We start from the raw sequence: 24,603 nt of genomic DNA on the forward strand, positions 1-24,603 counted from the left end.
TGGGCATGGAGGGGAACACCCCTCTGTCTAACTACCTAACACTACCTTTATCATTACTGATTCAGTTTCCCTAATAACTTGATTTTAAGATGGATACAAGAGCAGTGAATTACTTAGTATTGCTCTTCTAGGCAGTCTCTAGCACCAACCAATCTTTCCTGCATGGGTCTGGCAAAAAGGTAGAGGACAATACTGATAGGATTCACCTGTGAGTAATTGTGAACTGAATTCTCTGGAGTGTCATCCTACTATGTATAAAATGAGCCCTCAGAGAAGCGGCAAGAGCCAGAAGTGGAGTGCATCCTCTGGACCCGAGATTCCTACTCAATGAACTTCCTGGATCCAGAAGCCAGCTATGACATCAAAGGAACAACAGCAGAACCAGGAAATGGAACAGAGTGGTGGATTTCCCAGCCCACAGAACATGTAAAGCGGAGTTTTTGTGCAAGAGGCTGGTGTGTGGAGTAGGTTACCTCTGAGCATTTAATAGGGGAAGCTGGGCTTGCAGACCCACAGAAATAGAGCTGGTTGCCTTTGGGCTGAGGTAAACTGGAGTGGGATGCCTCTGGACACTTAATTCAAAGAGCTGGGTTTGCTGACCCACGGGCGCTTGAGCGGAATGCCTTCAGGCTGAGGCTCCCAACAGAGTGGTATGCCCTTTGAGCATTTATTAGCAAATCTGAATAAACTTTGTAACATGTCCTGATAAACAACTAATCTGAGCATTTCTCACTGACATTACAACTTAACTTCCTTAATAAAATCCTGAATCATGAGTTATATCCGTGATGTCTGTGTAGCCATTGCAATGAATATTCTAAGAGAAGTGAAATGGAGAACACGAAGTAAGACACAATAGGAGAGCCCTGTGTAGACACATTCCAACCACAGTGGAAGATACAGCCCTCGGCGTAATACCAATTGACATTTGGTTTAGAGATGAGTCTCTGAGTAGCTTGAATGACTTAACATGATCAACCAGAAACAAGATGAAATATGTGTTTACACCTACAAAGAATTCTACAGCATGAATTCACCAAAACCAGCCGAATAACCAACCAGCCTACTGAGGACTGTACTGCCATGGAAGTGAAGTCTGAATCCAACGTGAAATCCAGGATAATGACTACCGTATTTCAGTATGGTGTTTTGAAATAATTGAAAGGTTTGGAGTTTTTGCAGAAAATGAGATAATTTTGGATGAATCCTAAACTTACTATTTTAATAGTTTGGGCATGGCAAGTGATTCATTAAGAAGCTAACAAGCAAGTTTATACATTAACAAAAACTATGTGTGAAATGTTCTAAAGGTCAGATACTAGAATGATTAACTTTTTAAATTTCAAAACATTAAGATGATGCTCTTAAACCAATTTTGAATTTGGAAGGCTTGTTAGAATGTTGTACTTCTTGGGAGAAGTACTGCCAGAATTTTCCTTGGAAGCAAGGGTAGCCAAACTTCATCTCACATACTTTGGACATGTTATCAGGAGAAACCAGTCCCTAGAGAAAGGCATCATGCTTGGTGAACTGGAAGGGAACAAAAGAAATTACCCAAGAGGATGGATTGACACAATGGCTGTAACGATGGGTTTAAACATAATTGTAAGGACCAGGCAGTGTTTCGTTCTGTTCTGCATAGGGTTGGAACTGACCATCATCCCTAATAGCAAGGGCCTGAAGTTAGATGACTTGCTTAAGGTAGACAGTGCTATAGTCAAATGTTACATTCCTCCCTCTTAAATCAGGACTCTTAATTTAGAAAATCAGGACTCTTAAATTAGAAAATCAGGACTGCCCAAGTATCTCACTGCCATCCAGCTGATGCTAACTCATAGCAGCCCTATAGGATAGAGTTGAATTGCCCTTGTGGGTTTCCAGGGTAGTAAATCTTTTCAGGAGCAGAAAGCCTCATTTTCTCCTTCAGAGCAGCCTGTAGTTTTGAACTGCTGGCCTTGCATTTAACAGCCTAACACGTAACCCACTCTACCACCAGGTCTTTCTGCCAAAGCATATGGGGACTAAAGTACAGAGGTGGCTTCCTTGAAACAATGTGGATTACATATTCAAGTAATTCAGTTCATGGACGATGAAACTAAAGCTCTAGACTCTAGAGCCTATTGTTGTTTGTAGTCCAGAGAAGCAAAGGTAGGAGCTTAGATTGGAAAGTGAACTGATAGTATTATCAGGGCTCTCGTAACCAGCTCTGGTTCACAATTAACTGTGGAACTTTGGGCAGACCCCTACTTATCTGTAAAGTGAAGAAATCTAATGTTGATTTAAAGTCACTTGTAATACCAAAAACGGGTCTTTTGGGTACTTGTTTCCAGCCTCAGCTCCCTAGTATTGCTTTAACAGAAACCCACCCACCCACCGCCACCACCACCACCACCACCACCCTCCTCACCAAACAAATTCAGAAGCCTGAAGCCCAAATTAAGGAACCACGCTAGAGGAAATGTTTCCCTCTGCCACCTTTACAGAAAGAACCTTAGCTCTCAGAGTCTGCAACCCTAAATAAATATCCTCATGATAGCTATCTCAAGCCTATTTGTGCTTGCTTTTTTCTGGGTCTGGGCTTCTCTTTATACCTTACAAGTGATTAAGTTTATGACATCCTAATGATGTCGTTAGATTCCATCAAGTCAGTTCTGACCCATAACTACCCTATGGACAACAGAGTGACCCACCACCCGGTCCGGCACCATCCTCACAATTGTTGCTGTGTCGGCGCCCATTGTTGCAGTCACGTTGTCAGTCTATCTTCTTGAGGGCCTTCCTCTTTTTCACCGCCCCTCCGTTTTACCAAGCATACTGTCCTTCGCCAGGGACGAGTCTCTCCTGACAGTATGTTCAAAGTATGTAAGACGAAGGCTTGCCATCATTGCCTCGAAGGAGCACTTGGGCTATACTTCTTCCAAGACAGATTTGTTTTGACCTTTTAGCCGTCCATTGAAAACAGTGCTTTCAGTATTCTTCTCCAGCACTACAACTCAAACACACCGAGTCTTCAGTCATTAGTCAGTGTCCCAACTTTCATGTGCATATGAGGCAATGGAAAATACCATGACTTGGATTAGGTGCACCTTGCTCTCAGTACTCTAAAGAATTATACACTGATAGGCCTACAGATAGGGCCTCATCAACATAGCAAACCCTTCATCCCAGACAGGATTATATCCACAGGTATGTGGTTGTGCTGTCCAGTCACTTCCGTCTCATAGCAACCCTCTAGGACACAATAGACCTGTCCCATAGAGCTTCCTAGACTGTAATCTTCAGGGATACACATCACTAACTTTTCTCCATGGGGGTAAATTTGAATTGCCAACTTTCAAGTTAGCTGCTATCCACTTAACCATTGTACCACCAGCGGACCTAGTCCACAGACAGAGGGACTGGGACTCCAATTCACGTCTTTTTGAGACACAATCCACAATCCAATCTATAACAAGTCTAGGAATACATTTTTTAAATATACTTTTAAAAAATTAAGTCGACCTTGACAGAAAGGTTTGAAGTGGTTGGATACCTTGCTCATCACTAAAATGTATGAGATTCTTACAGGTTAAGTGTTTTGTGCCAACCAATTTCCCCATATTGATAGGAGATAGAAAATCAATGACAACTTAGTTTAATAGGAAAGATCTAAAGATCTATGGAAATAAACAATCTAGTGGTAAGACAAGTGGTCAAGAGATCTGGGACTTTGTAGTTGCCTTTTTATGTCCTTATGCAATAATCAGTTGCTGCACCCTGGTGGTATAATGAATTGATTATGAGTTGGGCTATTAAGCACAGGGTCAGTAGTTTGAACCCACCAGCTACTCCACAATAGAGAAATGAGGCTTTCTCCTCCTGGAAAGCTTTATAATCTCAAACTCTCAGAGGTAATTTTACTCTGTACTATAGGGTTGTTCATGACTCTCCTCTGAAACTACCAGTCACTCCTCTTTCTCCTGAGGAGCGGCTGGTGGTTTCAGATAGCTAATCTCCCAGTTAGCAGCCCATCGCTGTGCTACCAGGGCTCCTTATGAGTCAGACTTGACTTAGTAGTGGGTTTTTTGGGGGGTGGGGGGTTGTTTTGTTTTGATCCTGTTGGAATTAATTTGATGGCACTCTTTGTTTATTAAATCCCAGGGGCTGTGTCAGGGAACCTTGGTGGTGCTTTTGGCTAAATATTGGACTGCTAACCACAAGGTCAACAGTTCAAATACACCAGCCATTTGGAGGGAGAATAATGAGGTTATTGCTCTCAAAGATTTACAGTCCCAGAAATCACTTACAGGACTGCTGTGAGTCAGAATCAACTCACTGACGGTGCTTTTTAACTTGTACTCAGTGCTTGAGAGGTAAACATGACATATCCTAGGCCTCAAAACACTGATCATCTGGTGAGGGAGATGGTGGAATGAATCAATATTGATAATGTATTTAATTAAGTGCTATGTTGGAGATCAGAAACCAAGAAGTTGGCAGTTGTTATTGACCTTGATAGGTTTTGGAAGAAAGCCCTGAAAGGTCACAGCCTTGAAAACTCCCTGGGTCGCCATGAGTTCATATTGGATCCACTTGAAGGCAGCAGGTAGATGTGAGAAAGTACAGACAAGTGCTTCTCAAAGCTGAATACATGTTCGACTTTCCTGGGGGGCTTTTGATTAATAGAGATGTTATTTCCCTATCCTTCAGAGATCATAACAGGATCATAAGGAATTGGGATTTTTTAAATCAATTAAAAACCAATGGGATAGAAGAAGGATACCAAACCTTTATGTCAAATCCCAAACCCCAAGCCCTCTACCACTTAGTGTATTCCAACTCATGGCAACCCTATAGGGCAGAATAGGGCTGCCCCCTGATGTTTAAACTGCTGAGCTTGTGGTTACCAGTTCAATGTAACCAGTACACCAACAAGGTAGTGATCAAGCAGACGAGGGGAGAAGACTTTTAGAACTACCATAAGTAGTTCTGTAGAGCTCGATGTAGGATGCATGGGGGTGTAGAGAGTATAGTGAAAGGTGAAACTGGGAGATAGGCAAGACTTTACACTGAAGCCAATGGGAAACCAGTGACATGATCTCATTTCCTTTTTAGAAAAGATCACTGGCACTGTGGAGGATGGATTAGAGGCACTACAGTGTAGACCAATTAAGAGGCAATAGTAATCTAGGCAGGAATCAAAATAGTAGTACTGGGAAGGCATACAATTCTCGAAGTATAATTAACATGGAGATGAAACCAACAAGGCGGTTAGATGTGGGTGGTGCAGTACAAGAACTCTCTGCCCATTGCCGTGGAATCTATTCTAATTCATAGTGCCTCCTTGTGTTACAGAGTAGAATGACTCCATAGGGCTTTCATGGCTGTGCCCTTTACAGATGCTGATGGCCAGACCTTTCTTCCAAAGTGCCACTACATGGATTCAAACCAACAATCTTTAGATTAGTAGCTGAGAGCAAGCCATTGGCACTATCCAAGGACTCTCAGTGGTGTGTAGTTTGAGGTTTTTGTTTGTTTGTGTTTTGCTGTCCACTTTTGCTCGTTTGCCATTGGTGAATCTCCCCAGAATTAAGTGCTTCAGATATGGAGAGGAACATCGGTTAAAGGACTTGTTAACAGCATCAGTGACTCAAAGCTGATCATTGCAAATTCAGAAGCAATCAAAATAATCAGAATCTATTTATACTCCCTAAAATGGTTAAATTCCTGGCCTGCTTAAGGCCAAGCATCTGACTAACATTTCTACCTAGATTGTGTGGGGAGAGGGGGACAGTGAGTAGCAAGCACTCAAAACGAAGGTTTGAGAGACTTTAGTTAACACAAATGATCAGGCCTAGTCTTTAAATCTGTCCAAAGCAAATGGTGTTACAGCTTCCTAATACTTGCGAGCCTCATCTGGTAAAGACCTCAGAAGAGAGTGTCTCCCTCCTACATCACCACACTGGCTTCCTTTAGCTCTTTGTTGTTGTGGGTTGGTCTTTGATCCCAGATTTCTCTAAGACAAGAGAAAAAGAAAAAAGCTAAAACACTCACTTTGCAAATTCCCCAAGAAAGTTACTTTAGAATGTAAGCTAAACAAATGAATTCTAAACATACACAGCAACTGTTTAAGCACAACTTTCAAATGCTTTTGAAAAACCTCTCACCATATTGGGTTCCTGTTTGCCTGTGGTTGCTTTGTCTGTAGTTACACCGCCCATAGTGCCTGATGGGAAACATTAGGAAAAGGAGAACTTCCTTTGAGAAAATTACTACTTAATTTTTAATTGTAAGACTATTATTAACATTTACCATCATCTAGTATCAACATGTCACTGCAAGGCTGACTCCGGTATCGGCATTGATGCAAAATGTGTTACTGTTCTTTAAATAGTATTTTTTAAAAGTAAAAGTGGAGAATCTTTTTTTTTTCCTGATGAGCAGCTCTGGTCCACAGGGCAAAGTAAAAATAATTTGAGGATTATATACAACTAAAAAACAACTTTAAGAGCCTATAAAATATACTTCTAGTAATTACACTCACAGAGCCTCAACTTTCTCAGAGTGGCTGATAGATTTGAACCGCTGACCTGGTGAATTTGAATTGCTTAACATATAGCAGTGGTTCTCAACCTTCCTAATGCTGCGACTCTTTAATACAGTTCCTCATGTTGTGGTGACCACCCCCCACCCGGGACCATAAAAATATTTTCATTCCTACTTCATCACTAATTTTGCTACTGTTATGAATCGGGCAACTCCTGTGAAAGAGTCATTCAACCGCCAAAAAGGTCGCGACCCACAGTTTGAGAACCGCTGGTATATAGTGCCACGGAAGCTTCCATGTTCTTTAAAACAACTTTTAAATAAAGAAATAGGATAAAAATTATGCATCCTCAGAGAATCCAGGGGGCTTCAAAAAGTCATGGGGAAAAATGAATTTTTCCAGCAACTTTTTGAAACCCCCTCATTTATTTAACACACACACGAATGATCAATTGTGAATGGGGGGGGGGGGGAGAAGGGAGAGGCAGAGAAGGTGATGGGCATAAACTGAGTAGAAGGGAGAACCAAACCAAATCTACTGCCATTGAGACAACTCTGTTCAGAGAGAGCGTGGAGGGAAGCAATAAAATCAGAACAGAGAAAGAATGGTATGGTACTAAGTAGGCGCTATAGTTTGATATGTACTTGATGCAGGTCCTACATTAGTGACTGCAACAATGGATTCAAACATTGCAATGATTCTTAGGATGGGACAGGACCAGGCAAGGTTTTGATCTGTTATACATAAGGTGAATATCAGTCAGAACCAACTTGATAGAACTTAACAACAAGGAAGATTACGGTTGCCAGTCTAAAATACAGGACACCCAATTAAGTTTGAAATTCATATATACAATCGATGTTTCCTGCATATTTGGGACGAACCCACTACCATCAAGGTGATTAAGACTCATAACAACCCTACTAGGTAGAGTAGAACTGCTTCTTAGGGCTTCTGTGACTTTAAATCTTTACCGGAACAGACAGCCCCATCTTTCTCCTAAGAGTGTCTGCTGGGTTTGAATTCCTGGCCATGTAGTAACCCACTACACCACTAGGGCTGGTATAGTTTGCAAGGGGAGGGGAGAGAGAGGGCACATATTAAAAGTTATTCATTGTTTATCCGAAATTCATATTTACCTAGACATCCTCTAATTATTTGCTTAATATCACAAGCCTATCCTGGACATCCTGCACCTCTCCTGAGTTAATGGGCAATTAAGAAAGTTATGGGATCCATTGCCACCCATTGAAATAATGATAATATCAAAGGTACCATTTATTTTCATCTTCAAAATAATAGATCTTAGAAATCAAAATTTAGGAATCAATAAAATTTCCTTGCGGTTTCATAGGAAGGGAAAAACTAACTTGGTGTAGGAATTGATTTCATGACCTACTAATAGCCTAAACCTAACTGATGTTCAGAAGGTTCAGGTTGCCTCAACATTTAAAAAGTCTAGACTTGAAAGCAATATTACTTACCAGGGACCCAGATGAGCTAGCTGTGGGTTTCCACCTTTGCTTTTCAGCATTTTAGCTTAACACTACTATTTTCCTTTCAGCAGCCTCAGCTGAAATGTATTTCAGCCATCAGAAAGAGTAATACTACAGTGAAGCAGGTGGTAAAGGTTAAAATGGGAGGAATGACTTGCTTTCAGAGCAAAGGGAGTTCTCGAGTAAATAAGATCTCAAGAGTGTTCATTTCCCACCTCACTGGGCTTTTGTCTGAATTTATAAGTATAGCATAATATTCAGAGCCAACCTTCAGGTTCTTCTCTAAATAACTCAGCGAAATGCTAAGAGTTGAGGGTTGTAGGGTAAAGAAGCCAGGCTGTCAGAATCAAATGTCTTATCATGAATTATGCTATTACCAGAGATAAATCTCTTCTTTAAACACCAGCAGGTACAATGGGAAATTCGGGATAATTTAAAGATTGCTTCAAGCCTGTGTTCTCTAAGATAGGTGCCTGCAAAAGGCCACAAATTCCACCCTTGACTCCACAAATGCTAGATAATGTGTTGCAGTACACCAGGGTAAAATTGTAACTTTACACCGATGGGGAAATAAGTCCCTTCAAATGGGACCTGGCTCTGTAAAGACAAAAGGGAAGACTTCACCGAGGTGTAAACAGGAAAATGTGTCCCTTTTCTCTAAGACTAGATGATGCAGTATGCTAAACAGATAAGACTGACATTGGTAAGGCTACAACCTGGGCCTCCAGGGAATTGGCAAGTTGGAATCATTGAAGTACATCATTAATACAAGATAGTATTCTGCCAACCAAGTCCCAAATATGTACACCACTGCAATGCAGCCAACCGAAAACAGAATAGCAGGAGGAGGGATTTTTGGCCAAGAGCAGTGGGCAAATCCTCCCTCCTCTTGAAAAGTGAGAGAACGGAAGGTCCTGGACTTTGCTTTGCAGGAGGGTGTGTCCAAAATTACATTCCACCCTTTTGTTAACAACAGGCTTGTGAAATTCAATTCTCCTGAATTAAGTATTTAAATGAAGGGAGGGAGGACAAAACACCACCAATGTGTGCAATTGCTCCAACCAGTTTTTAATGTGGTGGCTCATTCATCTGATTTACCTGTCATAGAAAGAAACAATGGGGCTTGTGGGGGGCTGGGGGCGGGGGTGGCATAGAATTTCAAATAGAGGAAACTATTTCAGGCACATGTTTAAGGAGTGTGTCTCACTCACTGCCATCGAATTAGTTCCAACTCACAGCAACCTCGTAGGACAGAGTAGACTGCCTTTGTGGGTTTCTAAGACTATAACTCTTCACAGAGGTAAAAAACCTCATCTTTCTCCTCTGGAGCAGCTCATGGTTTTAAACTGCCGACTTTGGGATTAGTGTCTCAAAGCATAGCCACTAAACCACCAAGGCTCTTATAAGGATTGTGTAGAGCACTCAATTTAACATAGTCTGATCAAGGCTGGCAGTAATACACCTCATTGTTACAAAACATGGCAAAAAAATCTATCGTTAATTTTTTTCCTCTGTGATATGTGCATGTAGCACATTTTGTCTTAAAGGGGATAGATACCAACAGCATTTCCCATTTCCTATATTGCCACAATTTGTGAACTTGGAGCCCAGATGTGGTTGGTACCACCTACTGGACTAACTCTGGAATTACAGATTCTGACCATCAGGACTGGTTTGGAACCATGATTTTTTTTTTTTTAAACTGAACAAATTAATGTTAGGACATATGGTTTTTATTGGCAGAATTATGCACTGCCCAGGTGCTATATTTGAATTCAAAGTATAGCCTTTACATCTGTAAGCATGAGAACTCACATATCTTAACACTGCCATTTTATGGGATAATACAAGGAAACAAGCTCTGGAATTAGAAGTCTAGCTTCTCTGAGCTTGTTTCCTGTTCTATAGGACCGACTCCATAGGATTATCAAGGATTAAAACAAACTATGCTTTCCACTTATTCTGTAATATGGTATGGTTGTTTTAGATTAAAGAAGAAAACTGAAACTAAATTACTTGCCTGGGTCATGTAACAGGTGAGCCTCAGAGCAAGGACTAAAACTCATGATTCAGACTAAATCCAGTGCTTTTTCCATTAAATTACAATTTCCAAAAATTTGATGGCGAGATGATTTTAGGTGGCAACTGAGATAAAATTAGGAAGTGCTGGAAGACAGCATTAAATACTATAAAACAGTGAGGAAATTATTCACTTTTCAATTCTTTCAAAATTGATGGTATCAAGAAGAAAGCTCCAATTTGATATTGGTTTTCTTTAAAATTCTTTCCATCTTGCTAATCTCAGTTTTTATAAAGTTTAAGCAGGCCTTAGGTTTTAGCATCTTGCTAGGATAATAAAATTTTGTTCTGTTGTTTACTTTCTGCAACAAAAAATTAAGTTAGTATTTCATTTAAAATAGTAATATAAATTTATTTCCAAGGAACTAATTTAAGATATTGAAGATTCAATCTAAAACAAATATTAAATAACCATCAGATCAAGTGATATATAAATGTAAAGTTTGGAAAACTTTAGTGCCACCAAACTGCCTCTCTTACCATACCATTGTTGGTAATCCCTTAGCCCAATTACTTTTAAAAACCCCTCATTGAAGATAATTCCTTCCCTTTTCAATAATCAAACTGAAAAGTACATCATCAACAGAACCAAAATCTAGGACTCCATTGGCTGTCGAATTCACTTGCCCTCACACATACACTATGTTAGAAAATGAAATTGTGTTATATATAGATAATCTTACAAGTGCTTAGTGAGTGCATATCAATCATTTTAAGACAATGGGTCACTCATGAATGTGTGGTAAATTAATACCTTTATGGCCTATGATTTAATTCTCCATGAGGATATGAGGAGAAGTGAAGAGACAAGGGCACTGATCACTGGGCTGTCCCAGGTCAAGTTTGACGGACTATTCTTCAAGCAAGGGGAAAGACAAACAAGTCCTCCTTAGGGGATCATGTAGAATGGTATTCTTCATGTTAGTACTTACTAAGCTTGGTTTGATTTTAATCTGGAGCTAAAAGACTTCAGAATTCTTTCTCTATGAGTTCCTTGAAATGACCTTCAGTCAATGACCTTCGAATAAGGTAAAACAGGGATTTCTCCTTCTAATAACACTCCTCTACTTTATTTGTATCATAATTAATTTATACTACTTCTGGTTCTATTCCAGGTTTTTATTGAACATTATCTCAAGCTTACGCTATTCAATCCTTAGCAAAATATTAAGTGAAAGAAATATAAAAGGGGGAAGGGAAGGTTTTCAAAAACTTCATGGAAACATTCCAATATCTTTTCATTTTATTTCTCCAGTAAATTTTTGACGTCTCCCTCATGTAGGATAAATTACCTGAAGGATAGCCAGTCCATCCAGTCTTTTCACTTTTCTAAATTTTAATTATTGAGGACAGAACTGACTTGAGTTGATCCAACACTTTCTTGAGTTTTCTGTTCAGTAATATGTTATGAGATTGTCCCAAGGACTAGAGTAGTGAACAGTCTAGGGCCTTTAGATATACATTTATTTTATAAATATTATTGAAGACATTGACTGCTACAGCACACTGGCATCTTGGCTCCCTTTAAAGGATTTGAAGGAGAAATTTCAGGTCTTAGAACCAGAAAAACCCAAGTTTCTCTTGGTTGGTTTGTACAGTATGAACACTGTATATCAATGTTTCTTCATGCTAAGAAGTTGAGAACCAAATTTGTAGCCCATTTCACTTTGCCTTGATTTGCTCATTTATTTAATCCTGTGTACTGTGTCCCTACTCGTTGGTCAGTTTCTCAGACTGGTGGCTTGCATGGTACTGTGATACCACTGGGATTTCAAATACTAGCAGGGCCACCCCCTAGGGAGCAGGTTTTTCAGCAGAGCTTTGAGACCAAAACCACACTACAAAAGTGGCATAGGCAGTCCACTGTGGAAGGACCAGTCACTGAGAGCCCTGTGAATAGCACTCCAATCTAGTGCTGGCAGATGAAGCCCTCAGGGGGAATGCACTGCAAATGTGATTGGGAAAGAGCTGCCTCCTCAAACTAGAGACAAATTACTAATGTGTTGGAATCAAGCTCTCAGGACCTTCCCTTAGTGATGAGGCACAACACAAATGGAGAAGAAATAGCCACAAGAACCCGTTAATAATCAGAATATTAAGCATGGATATAGGAAAATGTGAAGTCATCAAAAATGAAATAGAACTCATAAAAATCAATATTGCAGGCATTAGTGAGCTGAAAAGAATTGGGATGGCCATTTTGAATCAGACAATCATATGGCTTAGAGTTTTGGCAGAAATGACCAATTCAAGAGGACTGGCATCACATTCATTATCAAAAAGAACATTTCAAGTGCTATCTCAAAATACAATGCTGTCTGTGATAAGTTAATAGCTTTCCATGCAAAGTCAGCAGTTCGAAACCAACAGATGCTCCATTGGAGAAAGAAGGGGCTTTCGACTGCTGTAAACAGTTGTAGTCTTGGAAACCCACAGGGGCAGTTCTATCCTGTCCTGTAAAGTCGCTGTGAGTTGAAATTGACTCAATAGCGATGAGTTTGGTTTGGGAATGTAAAGGAGCTAAAGTGAATGGAAGAAATGAAATAAAGAGCTGGCTGGAAATTTTCAATGAGCAGCTCCAGAAAGCAAAGTAGAACATTATAATGACCTGGAGTTAGAAAAACAAAAGGGAAGAATATGTTCAGTAGATCTCCAGCTGAAAAAGAATGCAGAAAAAAATCAGATCTCAAGTGGAAATATTGAAGGATTCTATGGGAAAAATATTGAGGCAGTAAGAAATTGAATGACTACACAATCACTGTGCAAAAATGAATTGGTTGACATTCAGCCTTTTCAAGATGTAGTGTATGATCAAGAACTAATGATAGAGAAGCCCAAGCTGCCCTGAAGGAATTGGCAACAGACAGGCTCTAAGAATTCACAAGACACCAACTGAAATGGTTCAATAAACTGATGAAGCATTGAAAACACTCCCTTGTATATGCCAACAAATTTGGAAGATACCTGGCCGACTGACTAGAGGAGATCTATATTTGTGTCTATTCTAAAGAAAGGTGATTCAATAGAATGCAGACATTATTGAACAATCTTATTATCACTCGTAAGTTAAACTTAGCTGAAGATAGTTCAAAAACAGTTGGAGAAATTCAAGCCTGATTCATAAGGGTGTGTGGCATAAGGGGGGCCATTATGGACTTGTGGCAATCTTAATTGAAGACAGGGAATATCACAAAGTTATTTACCTATATTTTACTGACTATGCAAAGGCATTCAACTGTGTGGATCATAAAAGCCTATAGAAAACATTTGGGAGAATGAGAATTCCGGAACACTTAATTGTGTTCATGAAGATAAACCAAGAGGCATTTGTTCAAATAAAACAAAAGGCTATTACAGGGTTTAAAATCAGGAAAGGTGTGAGTCAGGGTTGTATCATTTCACTACACTTATTTAATCTGTATGCTGAGCATATCCTCTTAGAAACTGGACAGCCTGCAATAAGCATATGACACAACCTTGCTTGCTGAATGTTATGAGGACTTGAAGCGCTAATTGATGAAGATCAAATTCTACAACCTTCAGTATGGATTACAGTTCAGTAAAGAAAACAAACTCATGACTGGACCAACAGATAACATCATGATAAAAGCAGAAAGATTTAAACTATCAAGAATTTTATTTTACTGGGATCCATAATCAATGCTCATGGAAGTAGCAGTCGAGAAATCCCCTGACTTATTACATTGGGCAGATGTACTGCACAAGATCTTAAAAAAATTTTAAAGTGTAAAGATGGCACTTTAAGGACTAAGGTGTACCTGCTCCAAGCCGTGGTATTTTCAATCACCTCAGGCATATGAAAGCTGGTTAATGAATGAGGAAGACTGGAGAAGAATTGCAATTGAAGTATGGTATTGTGAGAGAACATTGAAAATATTATGGATTGTCAGAAGAACAAATAAATCTATCTTGTAGGAAGTAGAACCAGGATTCTCCTTAGAAGCAAGGATGTCAAGACTTCATCTCATGTACTTTGGACATATTGTCAAGAGAGGCCAGTTCCTGGTTATGTAATTAGTAAAGCTAGTAAAACAAACATTCAGTGCGAAAGAGGAAGACCATCAAGATGATAGATCGACACAGTGGCTGCAACAGTGTTCTCAATAATGAGCATGGTGCAGGGCACGGCAGTATTTCGCTCTGCGATACATAAAGTTGCTATGAGTTGGAGCAGACTCGAAGGTTCAACAACAACATAGATTGTGTATTAATAAACTGTTTAATATTGTTGGAATAAGACTGAGGAAAAATTATGAATGTATATCCTGGTACTCGTTATGTTCCTTTTTAAAAAATTCAGATATATAGAAGTTAATATTCGCTTGAAATTCTAAGAATCTTTTCCTTCTACCACTTAAAACCAGTCCTTTATTCTATTTATTATAGTACACAATACAATTTATTTTAATGATGCCATCAATTCTTTGGGAGAAATCACCAAAATTCCTAGAAGCACATTTGGATGGGTGAACATCGCAAACAGGATCATGTATATATAATTTTTTTTCACCTCTAGTCCCATAAGATTGCTGAGGACTTGAACAATTGGGGGGAGCTAACATTTCCTTGAGTACCAAATATATATTGGCTATATATGCACTAACTTTCTTATGTTATCCAGTCTTTACAAAGGACAATTAATTTTTTTCTAGAGGGGATCTTTACCTTGGAATAATTTCTTCTGACTAGTAATGTGAGAGTGATAGAATTCATTACAATTGCACTCATATTTAACTTACCACCAGCCAGGCATGCTAGTCATTTCACAAGTAATGTGATCCCCAGTGCAAACAAACAAACAGACAAAGTCTCAAACTCTGCTTCTATGCTACGCTACCTACCTTGGGAACCAGGAGGATTGAGGAATGCTTGCTTTGGCTCAAGACTTTGCTGTAAGTACAATGATAATTTCAGGTCATTGGCTTTCTGGTAGTTCTTCAAGGCTTCGATTTTCAGCTCTATCACTTTGCCTTGAAAGTCATTCTGCAAGAGAACATTTTCCAGAAATACTCAGCATCACATCAACTTCTCGAAACCTACTGTTGCCCAATCGTCTCTACTCCAAACGACAAAAGCGACCCCATTGTGTTCATTCTTTAACGATGAGTCGCAGAAATACGTGATTTTTCCAATTTCAAATATAGCAAAAGCAAAATCATAGGAAGCCACTGTATTTGTCCCAAGTTACTCAGGGTGAAGTGCGAGAGAGGTCCCATCTCTTCATAAAGCACTTATTGCAGCAGGACACTTCTTAATCCAGAGTGAGGAGACTAGGTTGAATAATAGGAAGCTAAAAGCCAGAAAGTTTGCTGTTACTAAAAATGCCTCTAAGGGAACATCTCATCTCAGCTAAACATCAGTATTTTTTTTAAGTTGAGAGCCCCATGAGATAAAATTGGGCTTTTGACTTTATATTCTGTCAGTAACATTGCATGCTATCATCAACCTTGGAAGACCTTAGTACCTGGATGTTGGCTTGCTCCTGATACCTGACCCATTGGATTTTCCTCTGTTGCTTTTCCTGGTGGAAGAAAGAGTATCTGGGTGACAAAGTAAATTGAAATCAGAAATGGTTTTCTCAATATATTATTAAAATCCTTAATCAAAATTATGGTGTTAATAGATTTTGCGCCTGAAGCATAATTATTCACTAACAGCTAATTTCAACTGTACAGTCATCTCATTGGTGTTACCTATCAGTCCGCTCTCCAAAAACTAAATGAATAGGGTCATTTTCTATAAATAAGTTAGTTATGAGAAGATTGCATGCAAGCACAATGCCTATAAATAAATTTTCCAAAATACATTAGCAAGTGTTCTGATATCACATAGCTATTGCTGCCTTGTCATTGTTAGGACAGCTTCTTCTACTCTACCTTTGCTACCAGGACTTCCCAATAGCTCACTGTGTCACTCTCTGAGTCAAATCTAGCCTCCCAAAGGAACTGGATCTCCTATAAACTTGTACTGGTTCAAGAGCACACCATAGCATAGGCAGATTACTGTGACCTTAAAGATGTCTAATCTATCAGCTGGGGGGGAAAGTACAGTTCAGAAAAATTGTACTACCTTTCTTATCTCTTCCACTCTCTCTGTACATGATGTGTCCAGGTCACTCTTGGTCTTCCTAAATGCTGAGGGGGTCTTGGGAGCCTGTGTGGAAGAAGAGAACCAAAGGACTAGGTGGTCCCAGGAAGGAACTACAGATTGTAAATCCAGTATACCCAGATTCTATCCATTTATCTCCCAAGCAAGCAAGCCCTGATTGTTAGCACTCTGTTTTCAGCAATGATATCCTAAGTCCATACAGTTCACTTGCCTTTCTATCCTGCAAGTCTGTCTTATTTTTTATCTGTGGTGGTTTTTGTTGCTCATCCAACTCTCCTGTTTCAAATTTCTGTGAAGAGACATTTTGATAAAGCTTAAATGAGTGATTTGAGGGGAAGTAGAAAACCAATATGGGTCAAGACTTTTGATTCTTGTGCGCAGTAACTTCTCAGACCACAACATGAAAAGTGCACGTCAAAGTGTGTTCAGGATGAAATGAAGCCTTCTAGAGGGGCACTCTGATGGAATCGACTCAATGGCATTGTTTTGTTTTTAAACCTTAGAGTGCACCTTATAATAGCAAAAATTATGAGTCATTATGTGCCAGATATGCTTTTAGTATACTACAAAATTCTCATTTAAAAACTTCTCATATAATCCTTGCAGCTTTTTAAAGAACTATTTTTATTTCCATTTTACAGATGAGATTTGGAGAGACTGAGTCATCTGTTTACGATCACACAAGCTAGAAAAGTACAGAGCTGGTTCTTGAGCCAGGTCTCTGACTCTGAAGTGTGTATTTTTAACCACTCAGCCTTCTGCTTTTATCCATTTCTCTCTAAAATTCTGAGGCGGGGAGGTCAATCACAAACTAAGATAAATGGGCATCCCTTGCACAACACTTCAAAACACCATGGGAAAATTCACTATCTTAAAAAAAAATTATTTATAGAGACATGTTGATCAGCACTTAAAGAGACAAAGACAAATCATACATACACAAGACAATGATGTCCAAAGATTCACAGAAGCCCAGACAGTTAAATAGGACAAAAATTCTGAAACGTGAAAAGTTACATTCATTAACACCTCCAGATGAAAGGTTGATAAAAGCCAAAGAATTTCTGTTAGCTGGTCCTTGTTTCCACCACTTGTCTGTCAGTCTGTCATACTGTGGTGGCCTGTGTTGCTCTGATGCTGGAAGCTCTGTCACTGGGATTTCAAATACCAGCAGGCTCACCCAAAGTGAACAGGTTTCAGCAGAGCTGAAGACTAAGAACACACTACAAAGAAGGAATAGGCTATCCACTTTTGAGGAATTGGCCTATGAAAACCTTATGGATAGCAATGAAACATTTCCTCTTGGTTTCCAAGCAGTAGGACTTATATTGCTTTCTTAAACAATGCAGTGGTCTTTGAAAAATTGAAGGGCTGGGGTGGGGGTATTAGAGTTTTATTGTGTTTTGTTGACTATGCAAAAGCATTTGACTGTGAATCATAACAAACTAAGGATAACCTTGAGAAGAATGGGAATTCAAGAATACTTCACTGTGCTCATGTGGAACTGATAAATAGATCAAGAGCTGATTGTGTGAACAGAACAAGGGGATGTTTTAAAATCAGAAAATGTTTAAAATCAGAAAATATGTACAACAGATTTTATCTTCTCACAATACTTATTCAATTTGTATGCTGAGCAAATAATCAGAGATGCTAAGTTACATGAAGAATTTGGTATCAGTATTGGAAGAAGCTTTATTAATACCCTTCCATATGCAGATTCTACAACCTTGCTTGCTGAAAGTGAGGCAGACTTGAAGAACTTGCTTATGAAGATGATGAAGGATTGGAGTCTTCAGTATAGATTGCAAGTCAATGTAAAGAAAACCAAAATCCTACCATGGGATCCAAGGTAACATCACAATAAGTGGAGAAAAAATTGAAGTTGTCAAGGATTTTGTCCTGCTAGGATTCATAATCAATGCTCACAGAAGCAGCAGTTAAGAAATCAAAGGACACATTGCATTGGATAAATAGACTGCTCAAAACCTCTTTAAAGTGCTGAAAATCAACATTTACTTTGAGGAATAAAGTGTACCTGACCCAAGTCAGGGTATTTTCCATTACCTCACATCCATGTCAAAGTTGGACACTGAATAAGGAAGACCTTAGAAGAATCAACATGTTTGAATTAAGGTTCTATTGAAGTGTATTGAAAGTACCAGGGATTGTCAAAAGAACAAACAAATCTGTCTTGAAAGAAGCATAGACAGAGTGCTCCCTAGAGGCAAGGATGGTGAGACTTGGTCTCGCTCACTTTGGACATGTCAGGAGAGACCAGCCCTTGGAGAAGAGCATCATGCTTGGTAAAGTGGGAGGGCATGGAAAAAGAGGAAAGCCCTCAAGGAGATGGACTGACAACGTGGCTACAACCGTGGGCTCAAACAGAAGGATGCTTGTGAGGATGGCCCAGAACCAGGCAGTATTAAGGGCTGTTACACATGGAGTCTCTGTGAGCCTGAACAGATTTGATGGCACCTAACAACAATAGCCCTTGTCTTTTCCCAACAGCCTCTCTGACTCCCTGAGATAAGGTATTAGAACAAACCCCCCCCCTCCCCATCCCTAAATGTTCCATAGATATTTTGAATCTTGTGTAAAGTCTTTGGGAACTCTGGAGAAGCTGAATTTTGTTAGAAAAATGGTACTAGAACATCGCTTACCACAGGGACTCGAGAACTCAGGAGCGAAAACATCTGGCAATTCATGGAGCTGATTTATACCTGCCCCTGAGAACTAAAGGAGCAGATCTCAGTACAAAATACAAGGCTCAATGGTATGCTGATTATTTGTGGGAAGGTGAGATAAAAAAAGCAGTCAGAAATCACACTTGCACCTGTTTATATCACAAGACACAATCTGCTCTTTCAGTTTTCTAATCTGTGAAAAAGAACTCCAGTCCCAAGGGCTTAGTTCAACAATGGCATTTTCCTCCTGGTTCCCAAGCAAACGTCTCTAATATTGTTTCATCAACAATGCAGTGGTTGTTGAAAACTTATAGGGGGTGGGGAAATTCGAGTTAGGTGTTCTTGTGTTTAGTTATTCAACTTACATGTATTGATTGTGTATTCAGCATTGTGTTAAGATCCACTGCCATGGAACCGGTTCTGATTTCTGGAGGGCCCGTGTGTGTTCAGTACAACTGCGCTTCATAGGATGTTCACTGGCTGGCTTTTAGGAAACAGATTACCCTGCCTTTCCTCTCAGGTGCCCCTTCGTGAACCCTAGCATCCATGCTTGGTAACTATTCCGTGCTTGGCACCACCTCAGGACTCCTATCTTTGTACTAGGTGCTTGAAATTCAGAAATGAACAAAGAAATCAGTATCATTAGAGAAGAATGCATTTCGAGGAGGAAGGGCATATGCCAAGGAGACAAGAAACAAAGATAATAATGCCCATATTCAAATAATAATAATAAGCATCTATTAGGGAAAATGCTATGGGTGGCATGGACAGAATTGTATAATAAAAAGTAGAATTGGGGGACGGGTACCCTACTTCAGATGAAGTGAGCAAGGAGGGTGACATTTAAGCTGACAGCTGAAGGAAGAGAATGAGCCATTTATGAGAAAATAACATTACAGGCAGGTAACATTACAGGCAGGGAGAGAGCAAGAGCAATGACCTTGAGATAGAAAAACACTTGGTATGTTTGTAAAACAAAAGGAGGCCCCTGTGGTGGTAGCCTAGAACACTAGAGGAGGACTGCTGTAAGAAGCTGGAGCACTGGGCAAGAGCCAGGTTAGGTCACAATAAGGAATGGCTGAAAGGGTTTGTATCCAAAGAGTGACATGATTTGATTGTCTTAAAAAATAACACTTTGGCTTCTGAGTAAAAAGAATGGATTGGAATATGGCACGTGTGGAAGCTGTGGAAAAATAAGGATGGAGGCCAGAGGAAAGGGAGGTTCTTTCACAATGGTCTTTAAGACACTACATTCAAGGCATCCTTGGAAGCATACCTTGTTGCATAGCATTTCCATTTCCTTCCGAAGCATCTTATTTTTCTTTTCCTATTGAGGGGAAAATTTTTTTAAATGTAGAAATTAAAGTGAGGTTGGTTATAGTTATTGAGTAATGTGGTCTAAGGGGTATAGAGATTTAGTGAACCACAGAAAAATGGCAATGAATGGACCCAGTCCCAAATCTAAGAGCATGAGATGAGTGGGTTGAGGATGATGATAATAAAATATTACTATTGAACCATCCATAACTTTAATTATGGTAACTGTGGCATGATGCCAAGAGAAACAAGTTTCTCAGTTACCGTATATACTCAATTATAAGCCGACCTGAATATCAGCCGTACCACCTAATTTTACCACAAAAAAATGTGCTGAAAACCTCAGCTTATACGTGAGTATATATGGTAAAATACTTGTAATGTTCTGGTCACATGGCAGTTTCTCTGGGGCTTTGCCCACTGATTCCTAAGTTTTCAGATCCTTTGCACCTTTTTTTTTTAATGTTTTAAGAATCTCTAAGACCACACTATTTCTCATCTTTTATTTTGATAAATATTTTCTTTCTGAAAATGTCAGAAAATATTGATAAAATCATTTTCTGGATTGTGATGTGATAATACATTTAGATACTTTAACATCCTCAGGTGAATGGTACATAAAAGCCAAATAAATTTTGCTAGCTAGTCTTCGTACTCCCCAGCAGTCTACCTGACTCCCTGGGTTTTCTAGCTTAAGGAGAGAGGAGTGTTAGAATATTAGGTACCAGTACTGGGCACGCTATCTTGCCTTCTAGATCTGGCAACAGGAATGGAATTGAGCCCAGTTGAGAATGCTCTTCCCCAGAGTGCGTACCAACAACTTACAAGATTCTGCTTCATTTCTTCTGCTTCCTTCATAAGATCTTCTGAGGCATCGTCACCCACCTTTCCTGCCACGATTTGCCTCATGATCTGAAGACTGAAGGAAGAAAGTCAGCATAAGACAGCTGTCCTTCCAAAAGGTTAGTAGTATTCATGTTCTGCAGCCAGTCGGAAAGTACTCTGCCATGGAAGTTAGGTAGGTGGGAGGGTGGGAGGGCTCCCTTGAATTACGGGAGTCCCTGTGGGCACTGAAGGCCTCTTTAAGTAGGATGATTCTATTCTTAATAGACTATAGCTTTAGTGATGTGCTCAATTTAAAAGTCTGTGCTCTATACTGATCAAAAATTAGGTATCCACCACCTAGGTCTTCTCTTTGACCTTTCAGAAAAGATAGAATGTTAGTTTATGACCTTTGAAGAAAAAAGGGTGATTTTTCCCCCTTGTGGGACTAAAGCATAGGTGCAAGACCTTGCTGTTTTAAAACTAAATCCTAGAATTATTTATTATTCTCATCTCTGTCTGCCTGCTTATCTCTCTGATATCATCATATAAAGACAACTTGCTGAGGAGGGCGCTTATACCCTTTGGGTAGTCCCCAAAAGAGTCTCAGTGGTGTAGTGATAAAAGTGCTTGGCTGCTAACCGAAAGTCCAACGGTTCTAACCTGGTTGCTGCACGTGTGGGAGTCTGCATCCATAAAGATGCACAGCACTAGCCATCCTGCAGCATCAGTATAAGTTGTCATCAACTCAACATTTGGTTTTGGTAGTCACCAGATTACCCAAGCCATTAGAAAGTGTCTAACAAAGTCTGAATCAGGACCCATGTCTTTGATGATGAGGAAATGTATTTTTGAAAAGAATAATTTATGTTTTTGTTCCTTGTAGTTTTTCTATGTTCATTTTTCTTCAGTTCCCAGCAGGGAATCAGGTCTTTCTGCTTTCTTGCCTTCAGAGACATCTGGCTGCTGGGTCATAAGCAACTGATTATTGACTCCAACCTCCTACCTGGATTTTGTTCTTCCCAGGTCTGACTTCTTTGAGAAACTCATAGTATTGGTAGGGCTTTGAGGGAGATTCTCTGGGACTATTAAGGAATCACAAGTGGTAAGTCCTAGTCAAGTCCTTAGCTGTCTATATATTTAAGGAAGCCATATTCTAATTTAGAAGACTGCTAGACTCAGGAAAAAAAATGCATGCCAATGCTTGGCATGAAGAAAGCAAAATCATCTATTACAGTAAGTCACAAAGGTTTACTACTGTAAACATGTCTATGTGACTACAGGATGACAACAAACAAGCTCTCTCAGTAATACTTGAGTCTTAGTAGTATTTAGTAAACACTTATAATGAAGAATACATACTAAATACTTCGTACAGTATTTAGTGAACGCTCAGTAATATAGAGTCTCATTAGGTGCCTTCACAGAGAAGGTCAAGTCAAAACAGTGGTTTCTGCGGGGATCTGCGGGCAGGCTGCATTCAAGGCAGAGAAGTCATCACAGACAGTTATGGTGAATGGGTTTTTTTCTCTCTTCTTTTGGTGATTCCAAAGGGGTAGTTGTAATAGATTTTCTCAAAAGACACAGGAAAATCACAGGGGCATATGATGAAGTGTTACGGAAATCTGAGACTACATTAATGAGGAAAAGGCCAAGGACATAGCATCAAGGGTCTTTTTCTCCATTACAGCAGGGGACCTGCTCAGTGTCCACGGGTAGAAAGTGCCGTCCTATGATACTTCACTGAGAAATCTTACCCCATCCATCTCCAGCCCTGACCTTGCACCTTCAAATTTTTTTGTTCAAACACTCAAAGAGTATTAGAAAGGAATGTAGTTTGAGTTCCTCAAGCATGCCAAACTGCTATCATGAAGTAAGTGGTGTCAATTGAGCCTACGAATTCTCAGGAAAGGGGTTGCGAGATGGAAGCACCAATTCAGAACTGTGTAGGCTTAGTTGGAGGCTAGGTCAAGAAGCAACAACTTCACACTTTCACACTTTTCAGGTAAAGGCTTCTATGATTTTCTAACAATACTTTTTGACTTACTGTCATATTCTGCAGTGATTCTGAAGATATGATCAAAGAAGCTATCAGTGTGACTATGGTAGACTGAAGAGTAAAGAACTTTTTCTTTTTCCTGGGTAGGTACCTTATGAGTAAGAGTTTAACGGTAACCCCACAAAAGAAGAGATCCGGATCCTATGTAGTTTTGATAAATGAAAATAAACTCTTCCTTGACAAGCTGGCTCTTTGGGTTATCAATTCCTCACCTAGGATAATGGAAGTTCCTATTGTTTCCAAAACAAATGTAAATAATCATTCTAATCCTATTGGATAAAGATGAGATTGTCTGCACCTATAAAAATGGATAGTCTCAGAGACCCTATGTAAGATGGCTCGGAGAAAAAAGTGAATTGATGACAGTAGGTTCTCTTGTTGTTTGTTTTTAACCCTATGGAAACTTAAGCCCTCCATCCTTTTGACCTCTAGGAAATCCTGGGGTAGCTAGCCCTTACCTTCTCTGTTTTTCTTCCAAGTTCGACATTAACTTCTGGAATAAGAGGCTGTTCTTATCTTCTAGGGGTCTTAGCATCTCTAGCAGTTCCTGCTTCCTTAACTTTATGTCGTCATTCAGCTCTCTTAAGTAGTTGTCATCTACTTTAGAACTTCTGCGGGAAGAGATACCATTAATGCTAGCTTTCGCGTGGGTGAAGAGAGAGACCCTTTCCTCCTTTCTGGGTAGTTCCCATTTGGCATCTTCCATTAAGAACTCACCTCGTTTTTGAGGGCAAGCATGATCCTACAGAGTTTGCACCATTCATCATCACGGAGGGGAATTTGTACTTTAAGAAGGAAGAAGTCTTCTTAAAGTGTGTATGCCTTCTTTTCCCATCTAGTTAAGCCATCATTTTGTACTGCTGTTCTTGAGACCCCTACTGCAGCGGACTGCTTCTAGCTCAAGCTTGAGGTCACAATGGCTCAATGGCTCTAAGACTGCAAAACCAACAAGTCGTACAAGCAGCTCGAACCAAATGGCAGCTTATTAACTGAAAATACTACGAACTGCTCGTGCATCTTGTCTTTGCCAAATGCCAAAAGCTTTTATTCTGAAGTTTTTAATTGAATAGGAAAAAATATCACAGCATATCGACACTATAGAATTCCTATAGTGTTCATGGTGGCCTGTCAAAAAAACCTCATCAGTATTATCTTCCATGCATGGCAACAAACGTACGACATGCAAGGCACATTGTTGGATTATGAAAGAGAAAGGTAAAGACAGCGTCTTCCTTCTAGAGGCCGTAAGAGAAGGAGGAATGCCTTAAGAGACATTTTAAAAAATGGAGGCCAAACTGACAAATATTGAGTGATATAAGACTCAATTTATATTATTTTTTAATCTTTAAAGATGAACATATCACAAAGACTAAGTAAAATAATAATGAACATGTAGTGAGAATATATAATTCTTGGAAGATCCACACTGTCAGTATGTCCTTCCAGTCTTGTTTTCTGACTCACCTTCAGATTCTGATTTGGCCCCTA

General features: G+C 39.6%; 1 protein-coding gene across 1 annotated transcript; it reads right to left on the bottom strand.

Annotated features, from left to right (window-relative positions):
* Positions 1 to 5,875: 5,875 nt before the first annotated feature.
* CCDC196 (coiled-coil domain containing 196) lies at positions 5,876 to 23,882 on the bottom strand. The gene is made up of 10 exons (XM_075532194.1): positions 23,833 to 23,882; positions 23,574 to 23,726; positions 21,060 to 21,153; positions 20,194 to 20,244; positions 16,442 to 16,519; positions 16,192 to 16,275; positions 15,587 to 15,643; positions 14,964 to 15,105; positions 6,147 to 6,205; positions 5,876 to 5,995 (listed from the first exon to the last, which is right to left on the bottom strand). Exons 1-10 carry the CDS (start codon positions 23,880 to 23,882, stop codon positions 5,876 to 5,878), a joined length of 888 nt encoding a protein of 295 aa, XP_075388309.1.
* Positions 23,883 to 24,603: the final 721 nt, after the last annotated feature.

This window comes from Tenrec ecaudatus, chromosome 14, assembly GCF_050624435.1.
Source record: "Tenrec ecaudatus isolate mTenEca1 chromosome 14, mTenEca1.hap1, whole genome shotgun sequence".
Taxonomy (NCBI): Eukaryota; Metazoa; Chordata; class Mammalia; order Afrosoricida; family Tenrecidae; genus Tenrec; species Tenrec ecaudatus.